We start from the raw sequence: 23,841 nt of genomic DNA, 5'->3' as shown, positions 1-23,841 counted from the left end.
ACAGAGATTGCGGTGCGAGAGATTGCTACGTGCTGGTTCGAGGACCAACGAACGTGTAGAGTTATCTCTCGAACACCAATGGAAGTTTGCGGTGTGAGAGATTGTTATGTACTGGTTGGAGAACCAGCGAGCGAGTAGAATAATCTCTCGAACACCAATGGAAGTTTGCGTTGTGAGAGATTGCTATGTACTGGTGCGAGAACCAGTGAGTGAGTAGAATTATCTCTCGAACACCAATGGAAGCTTGCGGTGTGAGAGATTGCTACGTACTGGTGCGGGAACCAGCGAGCGAGTAGAATTATCTCTCGAACACCAATGGAAGTTTGCGGTGTGAGAGATTGCTACGTACTGGTTGGAGAACCAGTGAGCGAGTAGAATTATCTCTCGAACACCAATGGAAGTTTGCAGTGTGAGAGATTGTTACGTACTGATGCGAGAAAACCAGCGAGCGAGTAGAATTATCTCTCGAACACCAATGGAAGTTGCGGTGCGAGAGATTGCTACGTACTGGTGCGAGAACCAGTGAGCGAGTATAATTATCTCTCGAACACCAACGGAAGTTGCGGTGCGAGAGATTGCTACGTACTGGTGCGAGAACTAGTGAGCGAGTAGAATTATCTCTCGAACACCAATGGATGTTGCGGTGCGAGAGATTGCTACGTACTGGTGCGAGGACCAGCGAACAAGTAGAATTATCTCTCGAACACCAATGGAAGTTGCGGTGCGAGAGATTGCTACGTACTGGTGCGAGAACCAGTGAGCGAGTAGAATTATCTCTCGAACACCAATGAAAGTGCTAGAGTTGGTTTATTACATGTGTATCTCATGTGGCCAGCATGACTCACATACCCAACTTATAGCATATCTGGATGTCCGTTCGCAATCATGTCGGGTGATCAAGCCGACGACGTTCGCGAGGAATTATCCGTTGACAACCTTTTCTCGAGTAGTCCAGCCATGGCTGGTGCTGTGAGATAGGTCGTCGGTCTTCGTTGGTAGGTTGGGTGCGATGACTCCGCATTTGTCAAGAATGTTCTCGATAATGGAGTGTACTCGACCACAACCTTCCTGAAAATTATTTTCTAGAAGGCAAGACATATAGCAGATAATATCGAGTATGTATTTGAAAAACTGCATGAATCTTCTAGTCTTATCAGGAGACAACAAGCAGATGTAAATATCAGGCATTATGTAAACCGTAAACAAGCATGATTTATACAGAAGAAAACAGAGCGAGCCCCCAGTGTTAGACCGTAGTCGGCTTAACATCGGAAACACTCGCACAATAGATATTGTATAAAAAAACATGCTCTAGGTAAACATAATAAATTATAGATCTGACAATATTGTATCATCTGAATAGGTACGATAAATTGCATATAAAATATTGCGTACCTTTGTAGATACATGCCGGATGTATCTACGAAATTAGTAGATCAATTTGAGAAACCCATCTACCAATTACCTTATCGCGTACTCGTTCGACATCATATGATCTGACATCTTTTGGTACGCCGCGTATCTTGAGGCTTGGGTGATCTTGATAGATCAAGTTGTCGATGACGATGATGGTTCCAATCTCGTCGGAAGACATGCTCTGGTCGGGTTAGATCTCCACAGCCGAAGTCGTTGAGTAGCTTGTTATTGGAGAATCCATCTCTTAAACCCATCTCCTCGAAACCCTGAAGCACCAAAATCCCCCTACCTGGCGCGTCACTGTCGACGTTTGATGTCGCAATTATGGTATTTGAATAGTATGGGGATCGTCGGTGCTAGGATATATGCGAGACTGAGGTAAAAGAGATGGAGACGAGGATTTTTATACAGGTTCAGGCCCCTGAATTGTCAGGTAATAACCCTACATCCTGTTGGTCGGAGCCGGTATTGCTCTTATTCACCATAATCACACCAGTACAATATGTGTGGTAGCCTATCTAACTGTTGTCGACATGGCGGTCTGAAGGTATTAGGTATGTGGTATCCATAACCCTGACACTATGCATCTGGGGTTCACTCCTTTGTCTCCTGGACATATGTTCAAATTGCCACAAGGTTTCATTGAAATCATCCATAACCAGCCAGGGAAGATTGGATGACTGTCTTAGCAAATTCAATAATGACCACATCCGGTGCCTGTTCTCTACTTTAGTTTCACCATACACAAATGTAACATGCCACAAAGGATCATCCACAGACAAGCGCACATACGCATCAATATATCTTTCATTCATATCTTTTATTTCCACATGAACCGATTCATCCCAAAACAGAGCCAAACCACCACTTAAACCCTCACAATCAACTCCAGCAAAACCCCCTTAAACCTAGCTTATTACGAATACGACGCATCTTATCAACTTTCTGTCTGGTCTCACAAAGGAACACAAGCTTAGATCCTGCCTCGCGAGCCAAGGCACATAGATCTCGAACTGTCGTGGCGTTCCCGATACCACGACAGTTCCAACTTAAGCAACTCATTGCTCCTGGCGGGATCCCATCGTAGGACCCGCCAATTTACCAACAACCCCGGGGCTGGTTGCTTCCATATCCTCCAAATCCTGCTTATCTGTATCAACCTGCTTGAAACGCTTAAGCTGCCTTCCTTGAAGGCTGGGTTCAGCTTGATCCTTCCTAGAGGCTGTATCCTCCTGCCCAAATTGAAGAAGAGCCTGCTTAACTCTTCCTGTTTTCTTGATTGCTACTAGGTCTGGAGTTCTTCTCTTGAGTATACTGGTTGTATCTTCTGCCCACGTCTCCCAAAAGGATGCAGGTTGATGTAGATTCGCAATTGCAGGAATCATATCTCCTTTCAGACTACTAGCAGAAACCGTGATATCCTTTGGATCCTTCACCTGTACAGGGTTGCCTTGTAGTGGCCCCTGCTATCCCTGAGATTTGCCAGAAACAGAAAGCTTATTTGCCTGGCTAGCCAACTGATCATCAACCCGTTCATCCCCCGCTTCCTCCCTGGTATCAAACCCATCATGTGCATCCACCCTTGGTGGGATAGCCTCATCCCACTTCTCCTCCTGAGCATTCCTGGACAAAGAGGAGTTTGCACTCCCTGCACCCCGAAAAACTAGCTTACGAGGTACAATGGTAGAATGCGTTGCTTTGACTTTGCTAACCTTCCTCTCATATGCCTTCAGCAAGGAGCACCGCAATTCTGCAGAGAACTGGTAGGGGGCATCACTGTTAGCAACCTTTTTCTCACAATCCTTATCCGAGTGTCCAATAAAACCACAGCAGAAGCAAAAGTATGGAATCCGCTTGTAACGAACATCGAACCGTATGACTACTTCAGTGCCCTGGGCATTGATTTTTATTGCTAGCTTGGATTTCAAAGGCTTCTTCACTGGCAAGTCCACACGAATACGGAAGAAATCATGCCTATTGCGACCATCCTCTTCCACATCAACCTTCCTCACATGACCAAACCGACTGCCATACAACTGACCTCTAGCTTTTATCATCAGGGCTAACGGAAGATCGTATATTCTGATCCATATAGGAACCACTTCCAATGGAACTTTTGAGGGGCATGTCAGGAAAAGCAACTACCAATAAAGCATCTCCTTTGTGTAGCCAGGGACCCCCCCCCTTGGAGAACAAAGTTATAATCCCCTTCCGTGCTGAATGTAATGATAAACAGGTTATCACGTAGGGACTTATAGCTCATATCAGACCGCAGCCTCCACGCTCGACCCATGTCATCAAAGAGAGCACTCTGGTTCGACACTTTAAGAGAGTAGAAACGAGCCAACATTGTCCACTGCCCTGCCTGCTTCAACTCCTCTTCCTCAATATTCACTTCAACCACCTCATCTTCTTCCCCTTCAATTTCCCCTTATGTAAAGGCCTCTAGTCCCTGTGGCTAGGATTGGGATCTAGCCCCTTCATGCTCTAACGCTGACAACAATCTCTGCACAACAGTCTTCACTTTGGGATCCACTTTTGCTCCGAGTGGCAAATCTGTTCTCACCATCGAATCCTGCAGAACTAAGGATTTGTTCGTCGGCACAATCAGAGCCTCCTCAGATGGCTTCGGGTGGGTAATCATCGCCTTGATGATCCCTTTATCACCCCCACCGCCTGCGAACACCATTGAAGTAGAACCGAAACCTTGAGGACGAACAGAGAATCGATCTAGAGAACTTGGCTTCTGGGAGATTGCAACCTGCGTTTGCCGCACCACCGATCCATCCCTTAAAAAGAGTTTCAGCAACAAGTCCCTTACCCGCACGATATCAGACCAATCCGATCTCCACCAATCATAACTCCAAAACAACCTTAGGTTACCAATCTGAGGTACATCAAGTTTGATTCGGACTTCAAAAGAAGGGCTAAATCCTTCAGGCCCATGTATATCTTTCCAAGAGTTGCATATAGTTCTTAGAAAGAACACGAAGAACCCAAGGGCAGAGTTCAATCTCGTATCAGATCTTGATTCCTCCCGGCTCAACCGAATAGCAGGCGTAGCCCCTGCAGACTTCCATAGCAGATTGGAGAAGGACTCCATCCATAGCCAATTCAGAGGTTGAGGATCGGTCAGCGTCGCCCGGTCGCCCGGCCACCGCCAGAGCCTATCCCTATGGCATGTTTCTTTGTTCTGAACGCTACTACAGGTAAAGAAAATCTTAACCTTTCTTAGATAACAACTCTTTTAATTCATGTATTAATGCTAAATTACTATGAGGCCTTCGAGATGACGAGTGGGTTGAATACTTTTTTAAGGGTCATGCAATGAAAATATGATTTTCAGTGATCATAAAAGCATGAAAATATGATTTTCAGTGATCATAAAAGCGTGAGAATATGAATTTCGATGATCTTCCTGACAATGTTGATGTTCTGTTTTGGTGTCTGCCTGTCTTTGGCTTGGTTCTGGGATGTGTGCTTTTTGTGGCCTTCATGCCAATGGGCTGCGGGAGCCCCCCCTCCCCCACCACTTCAATGCACTTGGCTAAAATTTTTCTTTATCATGAAAAATTCTGAAAAAGATTGACAACTTATATTATAGTGCCATGTGAAAGATCAATTGGAGAGCTTAAAAGCTCTTATACCAATTATAAGTGCACTGCGAATAGTTGATGTTGTGTGTAGAGGGGGTTGTGAATAGCGGGGAGTAGTGATACTCCTCTTTTTGATTCGGCCAGGGTGTAGGTATGCATAAAAGTTCTTATACATGAGAATCAGAGGGAGACATGTGGTTTATATGGGTTTGGACTGCTCGGAAGCGTAACACCCTATTCTTATGTTCTTATCTGGATCCTTTGCTGCAATGTGTATAAGATGATAAGTTTCTTCTATTATAGAGCTGGAGAGGGTCCCTGTCCTTAGTGGATTTTTGGTCGGTTGTTTTTAGGATGCGATCCCCCTCTTTGGTGGCCATAGTGGCCTATTTCTTACAAGTGAGCCCTAACCATACAAGAGTTACGGTGGGCCCGAAGGCAAGCCCAGTGTGATTGCCATATATATTGGTGGGAACAGGAACAACTCTTTCCCATCTAGCTAGTCTTCTTCTTGATGCAACTAACCACCTCCAAGCCCGCCTGCTAGTCTTAGGGACTTGAAGGGGCTGCACCATGGTGGGCCCGGATAGGCAACAGGTCAAACAACCACGTCGCCGGATAGCTCATGCCCCTTGACCTTTTAGGGTGATGATGACTTGTTTTGCGGTCGGCTTGCTCAGTCTTATCGCCCATTGCTGCCCACGTGTAGCCGTTAGATCCGTATCTCTTGCAATTAATGCAGGATGGTGTGACGTGGGGGGTATCAACTTCGGTCGCGTCACATTAAATGGTGCAGTAGAGGGTGCGTGCGGCCTACGGACAAGGGGCCAAGCTCGGGCATTCGCTTCATGGTCGGGGTTGCCCTATGCTCGAGCTCACCCGAAGCTCGGGGTCAGTTATCGCCACTCGCCCCAAGCTCGGTGGCAGTCTGTTGACTCGTTGAACTGAGTCCTAGGGCCTAGCGACGCCACGTGGCCTCTTTCAGGTTCATGTACGTTCCAAGCAACTAGAGATGTGGGACCTAGGTTCCCACTTCTTCAACACTTGCAATTTCAAAATCTTGCGTCGGAAATTATAACTAATCGGACAATCCGGTAACAATGTGGACAATCTTACAACACCAAATCGATAGTAATTGGACAATCCGATCAAACACACAAAGAAAATAGGTACTCGCCTACTATAGGCCTAGATAGTCTGATACCATGGTGGATAGTCTGTCAACAATTAGTGTTGGAGTCTGACCACTATAGGACAATCCGGCCCTATACAAAGAAAATAAAACCTATGGTGAGGTATAGCACTTTACACACTAGTTATAAACTAGAACTAGAAGGTAATCAACAAGATATAGGCATGCAATAATAGGATTACTAAAGAGCTCAACATGAAAGCACAAATGCAAACTAAAGAGAGCAGGCTTCGATTTATTTACCGAAGTTTGGATCCAACTGATCTTACGTCTCCATTGAAGGGCTACGAAAAGCCAAGTCTCATTAACTGTTTTCCTCCCCAAGCTACCACCTCTGATGGTGCCTTGGTCTCTTCAAGCAACCACTAAGGGCAAGCTCATGCTCCAAGCGACCCCCTCGGTCCCAAGCTCGGACGACACACAACTTACCTTCGGCAAAACTTCCTCTACCAAGCACGCACTGAGATGTAGCCTGGCTTCCACTATTACCTCTTCCCTTGTGGAGGTGAGATATCAACTTTCACAACTTTCTCCCGAACACACCACACACTCCACTTGGTTGTTCGCGGGCTTCTCCTTATCGTTCTCCTCTTATAAATGCTCAAGTTCTCCAACTTGAAGCACACCAACTCCACACCACTCTCAAAGCCTCTCTCTAGCGGTACACAACTTCTAGCACACTCTTGAAATGGTGAGAGAACAACTAGCCTTATTACAAATGTGCCAGAACTTACTCTCAAGGCTAAATTCTCCATAAAAGGATCTAAGTATCTTCAATTAGCTCTTGGGGCTCTTAGACATTCACTTAGCTTGCTTAGGTAGAAGGTCCAAAAGTATCGAATCAACTGCATAGCACCGAGTATATATAGCCGTTTATAGCCATTGCTAAAAACTGCCAAATCTGCATGGTGCAGGAGACCGCCTTTTATTTTAGAACAACAATGACACTCCAGCAAGACCAATGTGACCAAACAACTCTGTCATGCCTGGTTGGTTGGTGTGGTGAAAATGTTCAACGCTAAAAATAAGTTTTGAGAAAGTTTATTTTAAAATTAAAAAATTTCAAATTTCAAATTTCAAATGTAAAAAAAAGAAGAAAATTCCACATACACCATGCTACAGCATGAAGCAACCGACCAGACTACAAGTCTACCAAGTGCAGCCTGTGTGTTTCAAATGAGGAATAAGTTCACTTTAGATCCCTCAGTTCGATACCGATTCTGAAATTCATCCCTGAACCGAAGTAACAGATATAATGCATTCTTCAACTCCTAAACCTGTGCAAACTTGGTCATAAGGCGATTTAGATGGTGGTTTTAGCTGACATGACGTCTACGTGGCATTTGCGTGGCACTTGCACTATAGAAAACGGAGGGACCCACATGTTAGTGAGTATCTGGTTAAAAATAAAAAAAAATTACAGCGGGAGCGACTGAGGAGAGGTGGCATGGGAAGGGGCTGCCGGGGCCCAGCGTGGTGCGGAGCGGCGGTACGGGAAGGGGTCGTGTGATATCCCGGCTCAGGGCTTAATAGGATTAATAGAATACTCATATTAGCAAGTTGCAACCTTTTTTTCGGAAGCCGATCTCGAAAGAACTCTGAGGTTAAGTGTGCTTGCCCTGGAGCAATTTCGGGATGGGTGACCGACCGGGAAGTTCTTCCCGGGTGCGCACGAGTGAGGACAAAGTGTGCAGAAAAGACTAGTGTTGGTCTGTGGGGGAAGTCTATGTCCTAGGAAAGCTGCCAGATGTAGAGAGGGCTCGGCCTCGGAGAGTGTGGGGTGTCATAGATGGTATCAGAGCCGACCCTTGCAGCTATACGTATATATGAATATGTACTCGGAATATGTACTCGGGCATATAGTGCATACGGGATGATCCATGATGTGGTCGTATGGCATGACGTATGTGCGCCGAAAATTGTCTGTATATACGTGGTGCTAGTAGGGGACGTTCCTGGCCTGGGTTGACTGTGGGGGAAGTCTATGTCCTAGGAAAGCTGCCAGATGTAGAGAGGGCCCGGCCTCGGAGAGTGTGGGGCGTCACAGATGGTATCAGAGCCGACCCTTGCAGCTATACGTATATATGAATATGTACGCGGGCATATAGTGCATATGGGATGATCCACGATGTGGTCGTATGGCATGACGTATGTGCGCCGAAAATTGTCTGTATATACGTGGTGCTAATAGGGGACGTTCCTGGCCTGGGTTGACCGACGAGGACGTCGGTATCTTAAGGGGGTGAGAATGTGATATCCCGGCTCAGGGTTTAATAGGATTAATAGAATACTCATATCAACAAGTTGCAACTTCTTTTCCGGAAGCCGATTTCGAAAGAACTCTAAGGTTAAACGTGCTTGCCCTGGAGCAATTTCGGGATGAATGACCGACCGAAGTGTATGTCCTAGGAAAGCTGCCAGATGTAGAGAGGGCCCGGTCTCGGAGAGTGTGGGGCGTCACAGGTTGCTAGGGGCCGGGATGGTGGGGTGCCAAAGCTGCCAGATGTAGAGAAGACCCGGCCTCGGAGAGTGTGGGGTGTCACAGGTTGCTAGGGGCCGGGATGGTGGGGTGCTGGCGGTGAGTAGGCCTGATGGGCAGCGGCGTGACGTTGGGTGGATGGGCGGAGCAAGGAGGTTGCCGCCAGGGCCAACAATCGGTAGTTCGAGAGGAGGAGGCAGCCAAGCGACGACGGGCTCTAGAGGTGTCCTTGAGCAACCGAGGGCAGCACGAGCTCCGCGCAACAGCCTTGACTTTGATGCCAACCAGCTGGTTTTCTAGATTGAGCCGGCCTTCAATGGACACCTCGGGCATCGTCATCCAAGTCGTTTGTCGTGTTGCGTGCTGAACCCAGCAAGCAACCAACTACACTGATGCCGCCACCAGCTCGCCACTGTGCCGATGTCCACCCCATCATGCCCCTCCTCCTCGCCGCTGACCCCCTCGCCATGGCCTCCTTCCTCCACCACCACCTTTCCCGCTTTGCATCCTGCTTCAACACACCCTGCCCTCGTTGCTGTATCGGTGGCGTCTTTGCCTCTGCCTCAAAGTGAGTCCCACTGTATTTTTTTTATTGTTAAGCAGACACTCACTGACATGTGGGTTCCACCTGTTTTTAGTGATTGCAAGTGCCACATTAATGCCACTTTGGTCAAGGACCTAGTCAAACTAGCCACGTAGACATCAGGTCAGCCGAAATCATCTTTGAACCAAGTTTGCATCGATTTTGCTAAACATCACATGGGTGATTTTTTCGTTAATATTTGACAGATTTTTGCCCCTACAGTTATGCGCCGAGATCAGTACACGATTCTGCGTCGATGTTGTCGTGAGGTGGAGATGAGACCTCGTGGGTCCCACGTTTGCTGCTGATCACGATTCAGAAGAAATTTACATCCTAGCTACGTGTAAATATCCTATATAACTTAATTACAATCCTATTTAACTAAATTTACATTTGTAAATTCAGTTGATTTGACATATAAGTGCACTGTAATTTTGATAAAAATAATATGTAAGTAAATATGTACTTATTATTTTCTTTAAAATATAAAATTATAGTCCTATATAACTAAAATTACATTTATAAATTTAGTTGATTTGACATGTAAGTGCACTTTAATTTTGATAAAAATAATGTGTAAGTAAATATGTACTTATTATTTTCTTTAAAATATAAAATTACAGTTTTATATAACTAAAATTACATATGTAAATTTAGTTGATATGATATGTAAGTGCACTGTAATTTTGATAAAAATGTTGTGTAAGTAAATTTGTATTAGTTATTTTATTTTGTAGTCCGTTGGATGCAAATCCAAGGGAAGAAAAAATCTTCAAAAATCATCCGAGTGATGTATAGGCGGTCCCAGTTTGCATTGGTTTTAGTAGTTGAAGGACTCGTTATATATATGGGAGTATTTTGGTTCAGGGATGCATTTCAAACTCGGCATAATAAGGGACTTAAGGTGAACTTATTCCTTAAAAAAAATCGCAGCCTCACCCCCAAATGGTTTCAGCTCATCAAACCCGCGTTTCCCAAACTGGGCCGGTTTATCGATCCCTACCTACGAGGCTTAGGCCCATTAGCCCAAACGGCAAAAGGCCCTGATCCCTTAAACCCTAACCTAATTCTTCCTCCCTGACCCCGTCGAAGCGTCGATCCTGAACGCGACGGCGCGGCAAACCAAAGGTGCTGCGCCTGCGGGAGTGGTGGTGCACGCATTAGCCAACTCGACGCGTGAGGAGGAGGCGGCCGCGGAGCGTCCAGCGATGTCCGGCGCTGGTGGCGGATTCCTCGCCGACGCGAACGACCCCTGGCTCAAGCCGCGGCTGCTGCGGGCGGTGGTCGGCGAGCGGCTGCCGAGGCCCGGGACCGACCTGCCGCCGGCGGAGCTCGCCTCCATCCTCGACGCGGTGCGCACGCATGGCCTCCTTACGGAGCGCCAACCCGGGCCGCACGACCCGAAGCTCGCCGAGGCGTGGCGTGCCGCCGTCGACGCGTGGGTCGAGCGCATTGGTGAGCTCATGCAGAGCAACTTGGTATGTTGGCCTCTTGTCCGTTTGGCTCCCTACACTGTCATTTTGGTCTGATTTCGGTATAATCTTTCTCTATTTCTCGAAGGATGTTGTCTATAATCACTTAAATTCATTTAGAATCGTAGTCTCTATAGAGAAAAAAAAATCTGTTCTATATTGTTCACGTTTGGTTTAATTGTGTAAGTTTTGTCGACTTTTATATAAATTGTGGATAAAACATGTGTTAGAGGTAAATGCGGAACTAAGCAAGTTCATGGATATATCCCTTCCCTTTTTGTTCACATGTCTATATTATATCCTTGCAGTTGAGGGCACAAGTGACAACTGGATAACTTAGGGATTTCAACTGCAACTTTCTAAAAAAAACAATTCCTAATGAATTTATTTCAATCACGGATGTGCATGGAGAATGTTTGATATTGCAAATTTATAATTGCTATCAAGTGTCACTGCACATAATTTGATTACAAGCAATGAATCACCTGCACTAATTTCAACATATGTTCTTTCTGAAATTTCTGAAATCATGTTAAGCTATTCAACTCGTTTTGTTATATGTCCTTCAGAGTATTAAGGACATTATGTGTTCTATTTATGTATTTTTGAACTAATGGCCACTTAATTACAAAAGTTTCCTGCCTCTTTATCACTGCCTGTTGTAAAAATTATCACTAGAACAAACATATAGCACAGTGTACATTTGTCAATACCATTTCTTTGTTATCCTGTGCCACATAATGGTCTTAACAATATGGGTGAGTTTCTGCAATCTAAAACTATTGTTTTCTTGGTTTCACATATTTTTGGTTCTTCGATGAAAAGGAAAATGGATTAGAATTTTTCCACTAATATGTTCACCTTTCTTTTGTCATTTATTTGTGTAGCCATACAGTTGTTGGTTGGGTACTTGCTTTCTCGGTCTGACGTTCCAAGAGTGCTGCAATGAGCGCTTTGCAGAATCATACTCCAGTTGGTTTGAGAAAATTCTTAGTAACTTGCAGGTAATGCATTACCAACACTTGTAAATTGATCATATGTTTGGTTCATGCTAAGGTATCACATTGATATGCACAAGGCGTTACCAACAAATCATAAATTATGGACTGTTATGTGATATCTATCATCCATGTCTTTATGATCAATTTAGAGTTGCAGTTGTGTTTTTGAAATCAGAAAAAAATCATATTATGTGAAACTTTTATTATTTTACTTTTCATTGTTTACTGCTTATGAAGTATTTGGTACCAGTTTAGTAGTTCCTCCAAGTTAAATTTGGTGTTATGCTGGCATGCTTGGTTCAACTTATTCTTTAAAACTGAAGCTGATTTATAATATTAGAATTTGGTTTTATGATCACTCTCTGCCCGAAAACCCCCGTGGGTGATGACCAATTGAGAAATGGAAAATCTATTGAAAAACTTTATACTGCTTGCCAGGAGTTGATTTCATTCATAATCTTTTCATGCCTGAAGAGGCAACTTTTCTAAAACATTATGTGTTTGTGCACATCATCATAGATTGTTAATTTTTTGCCTGATACATTATCATCTCTTTTCAGGAACCATCTACTGTGCAACTTGTTATTATAGTCTCTTGTACTTCCATGTCTGATTTATTTGTGAGGTATGTGATAGTGTCGATGTCCTTTTTCATACACAATACCTGGGTTATCTATTGGCTGGATGGCACTGCGCGATCCATTTGAAACATCAGAACTTGGTTGGACATGTGGGGATAATGACTGCCAAACTGATACCGTTAAATGTTATCAGTTTTTGTATATCTCATCTTGTAGCTTAGTGTTACAGCTTAATGGCCTGAACTAATACTGCCACTATGCTGCAGCCATGAACAAGGTTAAGAACTGGGCGTTTTCATGAATGCTTTCTTATCTTGACTATGGTTTCAAAATATTGTATGGTTTATTTATTTATTTCTAAGCATTGTTCTTGCAAATGCCTTTTCAGGTTTCACGGTTTATTTATTGCATTTATTCTTCATGTGCTTATTTTGTTTAACAGAAAACAATATATTTTTCTGCTTGCTTAGACTGGCAAGGTTTTTGAACTTAAAGAAAGAGGCATCATCATTTGCTGGAAGACTTGTTGAACCTGTGCTGCTGCTTTTAAATGGAAATGGTCAAGTGGCTGTAGGTTCTTTTCCTCCACAGGTTTATATTTTTATCTCAACCACTCGAGGAGAAAATTTCATCTATCCATTTGCAGGATGAAGCAGTTGATTTGCTGAGGACAGTTATTAAATTGTACCCATCATCTTTAAATCGACACTACAATAAAGTACGTCTGGTTTTTATATTATAAGCTCTTTCTGTACATATGTATAGTCCAGTATCCACAAAAGAAAAATCTCTTTGAGAATAGGTTAAAAATAAAAAGAGCAAGTTTTTACAATATATTTTTTTATCACAAATTTTGAAATTGTACAAGATGTTTCATGATGATTTTCTTTACTTCGTATGATTTTAAGCAACAAAAGACTGTTGGAGCTCAAGGTTTTTCGTAAATTACTTGTTTACAATATAGACATGATCACTGGAAATTCATAGATAGATGTGTTGTTGTAGTGACAGTACTAAAACCCTTCCTGTTAGGGCATGTACATGTATAAAGTGATGCCATGGTAATCCTTTGCTGATGTGGAGGTATAGGAGGAGAGAACAATGTAGTTGCCTCCTTTGCAAAATGATGACCTAGGCGCAGACATGATGCTGTGTTCACATGCTGATCCATTCCAGGATTACAGCATCATGTTGTCCGCCAGCCCTAATGGTGGTGATAAAGCCTCCTTAGGTGGAGGTGTTGCCACTTTCTTGCTCTTCCAATTGACAATGTTTATTGTTTCAATGCTTGTTGTTTGATGTTTGAATATGTGGAATTTATTGTGATGGGAACAGGGGTGGATTTTTTAGGGGCAGGGTAAGAAGAGCCGTGAAATGCCCACGATTTGCTTGGGCAGGAGTGTTAGTTGATCTCTGTTCTTAGCTGATACTAGTAGACTTTTGAGCTACCTGCTTATTCAAGTACTTGCAGTATGAGTGCTTCATGTGAAATTTTCTAGAGCATTAGTCAAATTTGCCATGTGAATTTTTACAGCATCTTTTACTCACTTGCAATCAGTATATTTTATCGTGTATGGCATTGTCTTGTACATTTGCATCCAAGCAACACATAAACCACAAAGACGAAAATTTACTTGAGATTACCACAATTCTTAGCTCAATGCAAGCAAATATTGTATGGTCATATAGAGAACTCAATAGACATATCATTGTTTATGTTATCTTTTGCACTGTCTTTCGATGATGTGGAAGGGTGATATAGACAACTGTCTACACCTTTGTGCATGCCCTTGTACTATTTCTTAAAGTTGCTATTTTACAAATTCAGGTTGAATCCGCCATTGCAACAAATGTAATGAGTTCAGAAGTCAATATCAAACTAAAGGAGGTAAGGGGATGTATGCTTTTAGACTATATCATTGGAGTAGTCTTGACAAAATCATCTCCATTTATTTTCTTCCCTTCACTGATTGTTTGTGATGACATTGCCTTTTGAGTTGACAAGCCTCTGCCTTTTCCACTCCAGAAATTCGCAAGAGCCTTAGCATCATTACCTTCTGTCCGAGTATCTGAGGAGAGTTGGTCATTGATGATTCAAAAGATACTAATTGTGGTAAATAATCTTTTGAATGATGCATTTATTGGGCTGGAAGAAGGTAGATTCAGTTGTCTTTTAAATTTTATTACATCTTTACAATTTAGGATGATATTTAACTATTGCTTTTGCAGAAAAGAAAGGCCATGAGATTCTAATGTTACTAGTTCCACCTGGAAATGATCCTCCACCAATGCTGGGAGATCAAACAAAGTGGTCTGGAGGAAATGTGCATGTCACAAAGAAATTTCGTGTCTATACTGTTCCTACTATTTCAGTCCTTATTCATTGCTGCTGTGTGATGCTGACTAGTTATTATCCAGTTCAGGTATGCCCAAAGAACTTACTGCATATTCGTGGCACTTCTAAGCTACTTCACAAAATATCATTTCGTTTTAATTCCTTATTTTTACTCAAAAGGTGAATGTCCCAGTGCGTGCTTTGATAGCTTTGACACGGAGAGTTCTGTCAGTTGATGGGTCATTGCATAAAAAGTTATTCCCTTCAACAACTTCCTTGCACCAAGAGCTTATTTGTTTTGAGCTTCCATCATTGCATTCTACTTTCTTGGATTTGCTCAGTGCAACAATAAAAGGAATGCGAAGGTAAAGTTCATATTACCTCTTGTCATTATTATTATTATTTATATCTCTATGCAAGACAATCATGCACTATTTTTCAGTAGATTCAGTGAATAGCATCCCATTTCTTTGCCGAAAAGTGAAGAAAATACAGTCACATTTGCACATATGCAGCACAAGGATACTAATATTTGATTTTGCAGTAATTCTGAGTTCTTTTTTGGGTTTCCATGAAACTATTCTCTTGGTATTGTCTAGCATTTGAGCTTATAAATGGGAATGAAATATCTAATTTAGATTTGTCGTCCTGCAGCCAACTTTTGCCACATGCTGCTAATATTGTTCGGCTCATAACTAAGTACTTTGAAATAGCGAAGTTGTCTACTATGAGGACAAAAGTATACGGCATTGTGCAGCAGTTGCTGACATCCATGGGCGTTGGTAGGTGACTCTTTATTTCTTTACTGTTGTGTAATGCTGCATTTTAATAAATACTGCTGATCAAGTTCTTGTAATCATCATAGTACTGTAATGACTGATTAGTTGAAAATCTTTCCTCTTTTTTCCCTTTGAGAAGTGTAAATGCATCATTCTTCAAATGGTTTCTTAAGCATGTTGTGTAAGCAGAGTAATATAGTTTATAATAATCCTTCGGGAGTGATGCCCTAACAGAATATCAAGTTTGTCATGTTCAGGGTCTTTGCCATGCTCAATCTGGCTAGTCTTGGAAATATGAATGCCTCTTGTTGTGCAGAATGGATTATATAGTTTAATATCCTTTCAATCTTCAGGAGCTGAAGTCCTCACTTGTACATTCAAGTTGCCTATGTGATTTGATCGTTTCTGTTTTTTTTTTCTTTGGTGAATGGATGTTACACTTGTAGTTGCATCATGTACATTTTTTATGTATATTTTGTTTGTTTTGTTAGTAAATGTCCAGTTGCATCGAGTGTTGAATAACTTGCGTCATTGTTATCAGGGATATCTATGCGCTTGCTTGAGGCCATAGTAAGCAATTCAGTTGCTGATCTGGACGACAGCTGTGGCCAAGATATGACTTCATTAAGCACAAAACCTACTATAGCGACAAATGAATCATCATCAAAAAGTTATTCCAAGAAGAGGAAGCAAGAAACAGATTCACAAAATTTACATGTCTCCGGTTCAGACAAAACAGTAATCAGCCCTAAGAAAAGGAAAAGTTCTTCCATGTCAACTACTTCTGAAACTACAGCTGATGTTAGAATGTTGACTCCACTCTCTGTGAAACTAGCAGCTCTTGAAACGCTGGAAGTTCTACTTAATGTGGTATGCCAACTTTCTCACTATTGTTCTAATACTTTTGATGTCTTTACGTTTCTTAGTACAGCCCGTTTTTATTGTTCATAGTATTCTGAATATATGTAAGACATCCATGAGAACAAGGATTTATCTGTGATCTGTGGCACATTTGGAGACTATTAATTGTAAATGAAAAAAATATTAAATCTGCAATTAAATTTTATTTGTAACCACAAGTTAACATACTGTATGGTAAAATTCAATGTACATGGAATTATGTCATGTATTGATTGTTTAAACCATAGGTGGTACCCATTTAGAATAAAGCTTTCAGTTCTAGTGAAATATGTGAAAATTTGAAGCTTGGCAGCTGTAACTGGTCAAAGCATGCCTCTGATACTGGAAGTGTTGAAACTACATTGCCCGTGATGGTTTAAGTGGGAAGATCACACTCATCCTGAATTAATTGGCAATGCAACCATCATATCCAGGGTTTCTTTTACTGCCAATTGGCATACCTTCAGGTTTACTTAATACTGTAACCCTACCAAGTTCAAAAGAAATTTAAACAAAAATTTGAATTTTTGGTAAATATCATCCTGTTTCCCCACTGTTCACCGTGGTAACCTCATGGTTACTGTGGTTACCAGGCTTACCACCGTTGGAGATAATTATTTTTCTTATCATGAATTATTGTCACTGTGCTATACTGTTTTGAAGTATTTAGATTGCTGTTGCATCCAGTCAGTACTTTGCTGACTGGCCGTCTGGCCCTCGGCTGGTATTTACAATTGTTTCATGTATTTAGTAAGATCACAACGGTTAGATGTAATATTCATTGTATCACTTGGAGCAGGGGGGTTCACTGAGGACAGATCACTGGAGGGCAGAGGTGGACTTGCTCCTAATTAACATAGCTAGAAGTGCTTGTGACACAGGAGGGAGGTACGAGTACAAACTATCATCTGCAGTTGGGGAGACAAGCATAGCAGACTTCCAGCTTGCTTCATTGAAGGCTTTGTTGGCATCTTTTCTTTCTTCTCATGCCCGCCCTCCTTATTTAGCCCAAGGAATTGAACTCTTCAGAAGAGGTAAAATCTCAAGCTTGTTGTCTGACAACCACCTACTAATATATGGATGTAGTTAGTTTATGTCCCAAGTAATTTATAGTTAATACTCAAAAGTAAGATTAAATTGTGCTGCAAAGAATAGGCACTGAACGGAATATAAGATGGCAAGAATAAATCTTATGAATTGCCTGAATTAGTGAGATGATACAACAGCTGTTTTAGTTTGTAGTGATGATGGTAGGTTCTACAAAATATTCCTCTCCCCACCTCCCCAGCATTAAAAAAAAAGAGAAAGGATCAAGATTTGCATGATATGACACTGCCCACCTCTCCATATTAAGCATTGGTAGATTCTAGAGTGGTGGGGACATTTTCTCCAAAGGAAGTTGCCAATTAAACTTTCGCCTGAAGTGCATATAGTAAGATTTTATTATCAAATAAAAGTAGTTAAAGAAATCTGTACTGGTTTGGTTGCTATAGAAATCTGCATGTCATTCCCTATGTTGTCATGACTGAGAATGTATAGAATAGGCTTAAAACTTAAGGGTTCCTAATTTGTACTTCCAGCCACTTTCAATACATGTGAGTTACTGTGGGCTGGCATTTTATTCTCTGTTGTTATTAGTTATTACAATTTTGTACTTATGTATTTTGTTCCAGATTTTATTTATGACACACAACACGAGCCCTATTTGGAATACATAGTTTTGTTCCAAATTGTCGTGAGTCCCATGGGAATTGGAAAAGGATTCCTCCATTCTAAACTTACATTTTAAAAGCTCATGTGCAAAGCAAATAGTTTCTGCTGCAACACATGGAATTTAGTGCTAGTGCTGACAAAATCAATAATCTCAATAATTCTAGTCTGAACACATCATAGTACTGAATTTGTTAGCTCGTGTACGTTATTTGTAGGATTTTTCATAAATGATTGCAATCTCTTCTCACATGTTTATGCTTGATCTGATTTTGAATTTTGTTTACAGTTTTATCCAAGCTTGTTGATAATTTATATATGTCAAGTATAGAATATATTAATTGTTTATTTAAGTATTGTAGCAACAGTAGGCTCTATGCTAGTATGTTACTAATTTCTATCATTTGATCATTACAGGAAAGCTAGAGATAGGCACTAAGCTTGCAGAATTTTGTTCACATGCTTTGCTGGCTTTGGATGTCCTTACACATCCTCGAGCACTTTCTCTAGAAAGTGCAGCTCCTTCAGGCCCTGGACTCACCTACGGTGCACCTGAAAAGGCAATTTTCGGTACTGAAAAATATAAATTTTCACTGTCTGGAAACCAATCTCAGGCTTTGGAGGATGACGACCCTTATGATGATTGGTTGACATCCACCAAGGTCAGTGAACCAACAGGTTCTCCAGCGAAAGATAGCCCTGTAGGAAAAGAGAAAGCAATTGAGAAGTCGCAAGGTGAAAAGCAAATCACCCCTGTGGAAGAACATCAACAAACAGATTTAGCTGTAGTTCCTGCGGCCATACAAGACGTTCCAACGTCTGGGAAGACTGATATTGAAATGGCGGATGCGGCCACTACAGAAACGGTCAATCTAAAAGCAACGGATAATCCTTCAAGCTCCAATGATGGTTTAACTCAAGTCCGCACACTGCTACCTGATCTCAACCAACAGGTAGCTGCCCCAGTCTCCGACGAAGGGCACACTGACATTGTCGATCATCTTCGGAACAAAACGTCAGCTTTTGATGCATCATTAAGCAAAACAGTAACTGGAGGTGAAGCACCGCAATCTGGTTCTGGTTCTTCCCACTTCATGCAGTCCAGCAAAACTGATGATTCTGATGTGGAATCAGAAGATTCAATGCCAGGTATTGTTGATGGCGACCCTGACTCTGACTAGATTTGAATAACATTTAATGTATCAATGTATCTTGCTTTTTAAGATCATGGACTAATGATCGTCAGAAGCGTTAAGGCTGTTGTATTCCATCACTTACCTTGACAAACTACTAGCATTAAGTAGAGCACAGCATGATTGATCATGACGGAGCCACTTGTTACTCCTACAATAGATGTCGCAGTAAGGTGGCTTCGACGGAAATATTTTTCAGGCATTTTGCATTGGTACTGGGTATTGTCTGGTGGGTTTTATATGTGTTTTCTGGCAGTGAACATCCGGTTTGCACATTGATTTGCAAACAAAAGCAAAAATTTGCAAGCATGCTTGAAATCTCCTCGAATTGGGAGCATAAGATATTTAACAGCTTGTCTTGAGTCTTAACGTGGGGGCAGAGATCCTAACTAAGCAGATGAGCAAAGACGAGTAAAGTCACGGAGGACACAACTATACTATAGGACGTGACTAAAGTACGTTGATCATGTGCACTTGTTGGTTTTAACTTTTAAGTAGCTAACCCCTCTCTTATTGCTAAAAGTAGCATATATATTTGTGCACGTTTGTTTCTTTCAGTAAGTTTAAGAGTTATTTCTATGTGGAATTACTTCTCTTTTTTCACCACAGATTTTCCTTCTTTTGAAATACAATTACTTATACTTTAAATGTTTTCTTATAGTTACTTTCTATCTGATGCGAAATAAACATATCCAATCATCGTTAAAATAAATATATCCTCACGTTGATATATGTAATGGCCGGCCCTGGATATTTGTACATGATTGTGAAAAGTTATTTATATTTTCCCCAGAGTTACTTCTGTTTTTTAAAAAAAGTTACTTCCTATATGATATAAAATTACTTTTTTCAAGACAAAAAAATATAGGCGCTTTCTTCAAATAAAACAAAATTCATGTATTTACTTCATATAGTTCTTTATTCCAACTCGTTAACTGTTACGTCCAATACTATTGAGAGTTACTTCTACCGCTGAGCTATAACTAGTCAAATCCCGCGTATTGCGCGGGAATCTAGTATGATAATAATAAAAAAAAATAACATGTAAGATAGCTAGATAACATCAGATTAAGTAAATTAATGTTGTTTATGATAATTTAAATTTAAATAGTATGTAGAATGGTGATTCAAACGTAAACGTAAAAAGTAAGGTGGTATGATTTTATGGAAGAAAAAAAGTAGGGAGATAGTTTGGACCGTAGATTAATCATCTAAAGGCTAAAAACAATTAATGTGATATGACTTAATTAGAGAAAGAAAGGAGAAAGATAATTTGAACCATGGATTAATTATTTAAGCACTAACTAAGTGAGGATGAACTATATAAGTATATAGGATATCATAAAACATAATAAAGATATACATTGTAACATTATGTGAATTATGTTGGATGATAATTTAACATGTTTGTATATGAAAAGCTCTTAAATTATAAAAACTATAAATATATAGCATGTTTGCATGATGTTTAAATGTGATGATTGTTAGTGGATGATGATATGACATCTTGTTAATTAGTGGATGATGATGTGGCATCTTGTTAGTGGATGATGATGTGGCATCTTTGCATGTTAAGCTTAAGGAGTTAGTGGGGGATAACTTTATAGTAAGATAGGATTTGAATAATTTGTTTTTAAATATTTAGAAATTAAATGTATTCAATAATAGGCTTGTTTCGCTATACATTTTAAGTGGAGTACGATGGTTTTAAGCATGTAGTATACTATTTAAAACATATAGTATATAATCAGAGATATAGTACATATTATGTAGAGAGAAAATTGACTAGTATTATATGACCATTTTGGCTGATGACTGCTTTTTTATTTTTTGAACTAGGGCCAGCAGCCCCCATTTCTTTTACTATAAATGAGATAATGTCTCCTAAACAGAGGTTCTAGAAAAGAAAAACACAAAGAAAGATCGGAACATCTGGTGAAGGGAACCGGGGTTAACATTTCCACCCTTTTTCCCAGATTGAGTCTAACTATTCAAAAGCTATCGACCTATTACGGCTGTGTTTAGTTCACGTTAGAATTGGAAGTTTGGTTGAAATTGGAATGATGTGACAGAAAAGTTGGAAGTTTGTGTGTATAGGAGAATTTCGATGTGATAGAAAAGTTGAAAGTTTGAAGAAAAACTTTAAAACTAAACACGGCCTACAGGGCTTTCCAGAGCCCAAAACAATATCACAGAGACAGGGCGAGGAATTATCACGAAGCAAAACACAGACATCACAGTTTTTCTAACATTTTGGCTGATGACTGCTATTAAACTTTCCTTGCATCACGATTAATGCGGCCTGAACCAATCAAATAGCCAATCGGTGGCCCATGCGGCGTGATGCGATTAGACTAACAGTACCTACACACTCATTTCCTCCGTAAAAAAAAAATAAAAAATTAGATGTGATAGATCTTACTAAAATAAATCTGAACACAAAGGGAGTAGATTTCGTAATATCTAACTATAGCCCATTTTTAATATTTGGAATCGATATGTTGAACCGGATATACATGACATACCATTACAACACATCAATAATATTTTCAATTCACGTCAAAATATGATATGCTCCCCCATATCATATTATAAGGCACTTTAATTTTTTTTAAAGCCAAACTTGTTTGAGTTTTATCAAATTTATAGAAAACGATAGCAATATTTTCAACATCGAATGAACATATTATCAAATTTGTAGATTTCTATAGTCTATAAAAACATGGCAATTGTGAGAGTTGTTATATTTCTCTTCAAATAATATATAAAAGTATCCCCCAAAAAAAGATAATATATAAAAGTATATGGTATCCACTATCCAAGTGTAGCCCAGCTATAATGTTTTGATTTATATTGGGATCAAATATGATAATTTTAGGCAAATTTTGCTACAGGACATCGTGACTTCGCGGCTTTATCAATAGAACACCACAAGAAGTGACTTTTAGGGAAAACACTCTATAAATGTGATAATTTGCCAGCGGATACAACACCCATTAAAATAAATAATTTTTGGTTTGAGAGGAGAGAAAAATCATGTGAAATATAAAAATACCCCTGGACCCACATGTTTGCTCTTCCATCTCTCCTCTCTCTCTCCGTCGGTGTCGTGGAGGTCATTGCCAACTAAGGGGAAGCAGCGCCGGTGGGCAGGAGAGGGAGGCATCGCGTGCAAAACCAGCCATGGCGGTGGCTGTGTTCATGTGCAACTCACAGTGCCTATGTTTGGGGTATCCTCGAGCGCCTCGCCTCCACTATGGAGGTCTACAGGGAGAGGAGGAGGAGGGGGCACTTGCGGACGATGTTGACAAGGACTAGTGGCCGTGGCAGCAACGGAAGGCTCGCTGAAGTCGTCGAACGAGGCAGACAAGCAGGTTCCCTCTTGGGTGCACCCGGGCTCAAACGAGCCGCTGCCCTGGGCACACAAGGGCGGCAACGGGGGACAGCAAAAGCCCGTCGCTATCCAACTACCCTTCTACGCCTACCTGCTCACCTCTGCCATCACCTTCATCGTCGTTGTACGCCTCTCCACCCCTTCAACTCCTCTCTACCTCTCCGATCCCCAAATCCTATAAGATTCCCCATGGATGCTGCTCGTGGCGACGCGTGCAGATTGGGTCCATCTTCGAGTACATGAACCAACGGCCGGTGGTCGGCGTGGTGAGCTCCGACAGCGCCCTGTACGTGTCGCTTCTAGGGTTCTTCGTCTTCACTAGTGTCGGAGGATGAACTCCTCGAGTGGGGACCGTGAGGCCCCTCCTTTGTTAGTTCGGCCGGGGGCAGCGGGTGAAAGTTGAGGAGTTGGAAGTATTGGGAGAAATCAAGGGGGTTGGGCCCTCGATGAAGATGAGACACCAGGGGTTTATCCAGGTTCGGGCCACTAAGAAGCGTAATACCCTTCTCCTATGTATGATGATTTTTCTGAGCTTATAAAGTCTCTGAATCTCTGGTGTGCAAGCTAGGGCTAAGCTTTTCACTTTTCGATCCCCGCCCCTCACTAGGCACAGTCCTCCTTTTATACTCCAAGGGGTTCCCATATGCACTGTGAGTGCCACCTAGTGAAGAGGGAAAATATTCTCTACACTAAATACGTGTCTCGTGCCTTAACCCGGTAGTCATCTGCACGTCGGCTGTTGTGCGGGGCCCATCCAATCATGCCGGCTGACGGGTGACGCAGGCCGACACGGGGAGCGCCCCCGTCATTCACCATTTAATGGAGGAGGACTTGGGGACGTTCATGCACCGGGAACACGATCTCGGGCACGTCCAGAGCGATCAAGCCGATTCCGGACAGTTGAGAGGAACAGAGCCTCTCATCATCGTGATGGGACAGGGCATACCTGCCGCACGCCGCCTGACACTCGGCCAGAGCGCGCATGGCTTGCCATCGTCCCATCTGTCATTCGAACAGTCACGCACCGGTCACAAGCTAGTAAGGAGCGCAGCACGGGGCATTTAGGTGGGCACTAGGGAGTGTCTACCTAACCTCACTTGCATGGCGGCCACGTGGTGACCGCCGGGAGAGGTCGGGGCAGTCCAACCCCTCGGGCTTGGAAGGGGCAGCCACCACCCATCCACGGGCCCGACCCCCTCGGGGGAAAGCT

General features: G+C 41.9%; 2 protein-coding genes across 2 annotated transcripts; one reads left to right on the top strand and one right to left on the bottom strand.

Moving 5' to 3' along the window:
* Positions 1 to 3,874: 3,874 nt before the first annotated feature.
* LOC127773228 (uncharacterized) lies at positions 3,875 to 4,519 on the bottom strand. Its single transcript, XM_052299254.1, has one exon. The coding sequence runs from the start codon at positions 4,517 to 4,519 to the stop codon at positions 3,875 to 3,877; it is 645 nt and encodes a 214-aa protein (XP_052155214.1).
* Positions 4,520 to 10,354: 5,835 nt separating this feature from the next.
* LOC127774570 (uncharacterized) lies at positions 10,355 to 19,314 on the top strand. Its single transcript, XM_052300833.1, has 13 exons — positions 10,355 to 10,744; positions 11,626 to 11,742; positions 12,300 to 12,364; positions 12,791 to 12,890; positions 12,967 to 13,038; positions 14,149 to 14,208; positions 14,347 to 14,476; positions 14,550 to 14,743; positions 14,836 to 15,020; positions 15,310 to 15,437; positions 15,976 to 16,304; positions 17,134 to 17,368; positions 18,462 to 19,314. Exons 1-13 carry the CDS (start codon positions 10,475 to 10,477, stop codon positions 19,223 to 19,225), a joined length of 2,649 nt encoding a protein of 882 aa, XP_052156793.1. The 5' UTR covers positions 10,355 to 10,474; the 3' UTR covers positions 19,226 to 19,314.
* Positions 19,315 to 23,841: the final 4,527 nt, after the last annotated feature.

This window comes from Oryza glaberrima, chromosome 5, assembly GCF_000147395.1.
Source record: "Oryza glaberrima chromosome 5, OglaRS2, whole genome shotgun sequence".
NCBI classification, from domain to species: domain Eukaryota; kingdom Viridiplantae; phylum Streptophyta; class Magnoliopsida; order Poales; family Poaceae; genus Oryza; species Oryza glaberrima.
This window is presented reverse-complemented; position numbering and strand designations above follow the sequence as displayed.

Excerpts from the sequence above, each read along its gene's own strand:
- LOC127773228 (XM_052299254.1), bottom strand. The coding sequence starts at position 4,519 with ATGGAGTCCTTCTCCAATCTGCTATGGAAGTCTGCAGGGGCTACGCCT.
- LOC127774570 (XM_052300833.1), top strand. The coding sequence starts at position 10,475 with ATGTCCGGCGCTGGTGGCGGATTCCTCGCCGACGCGAACGACCCCTGG. Across the intron at positions 14,744-14,835 it reads CTAGTTATTATCCAGTTCAG|GTGAATGTCCCAGTGCGTGC; the intron begins GTATGCCCAAAG and ends TTTACTCAAAAG. Across the intron at positions 17,369-18,461 it reads AATTGAACTCTTCAGAAGAG|GAAAGCTAGAGATAGGCACT; the intron begins GTAAAATCTCAA and ends TGATCATTACAG.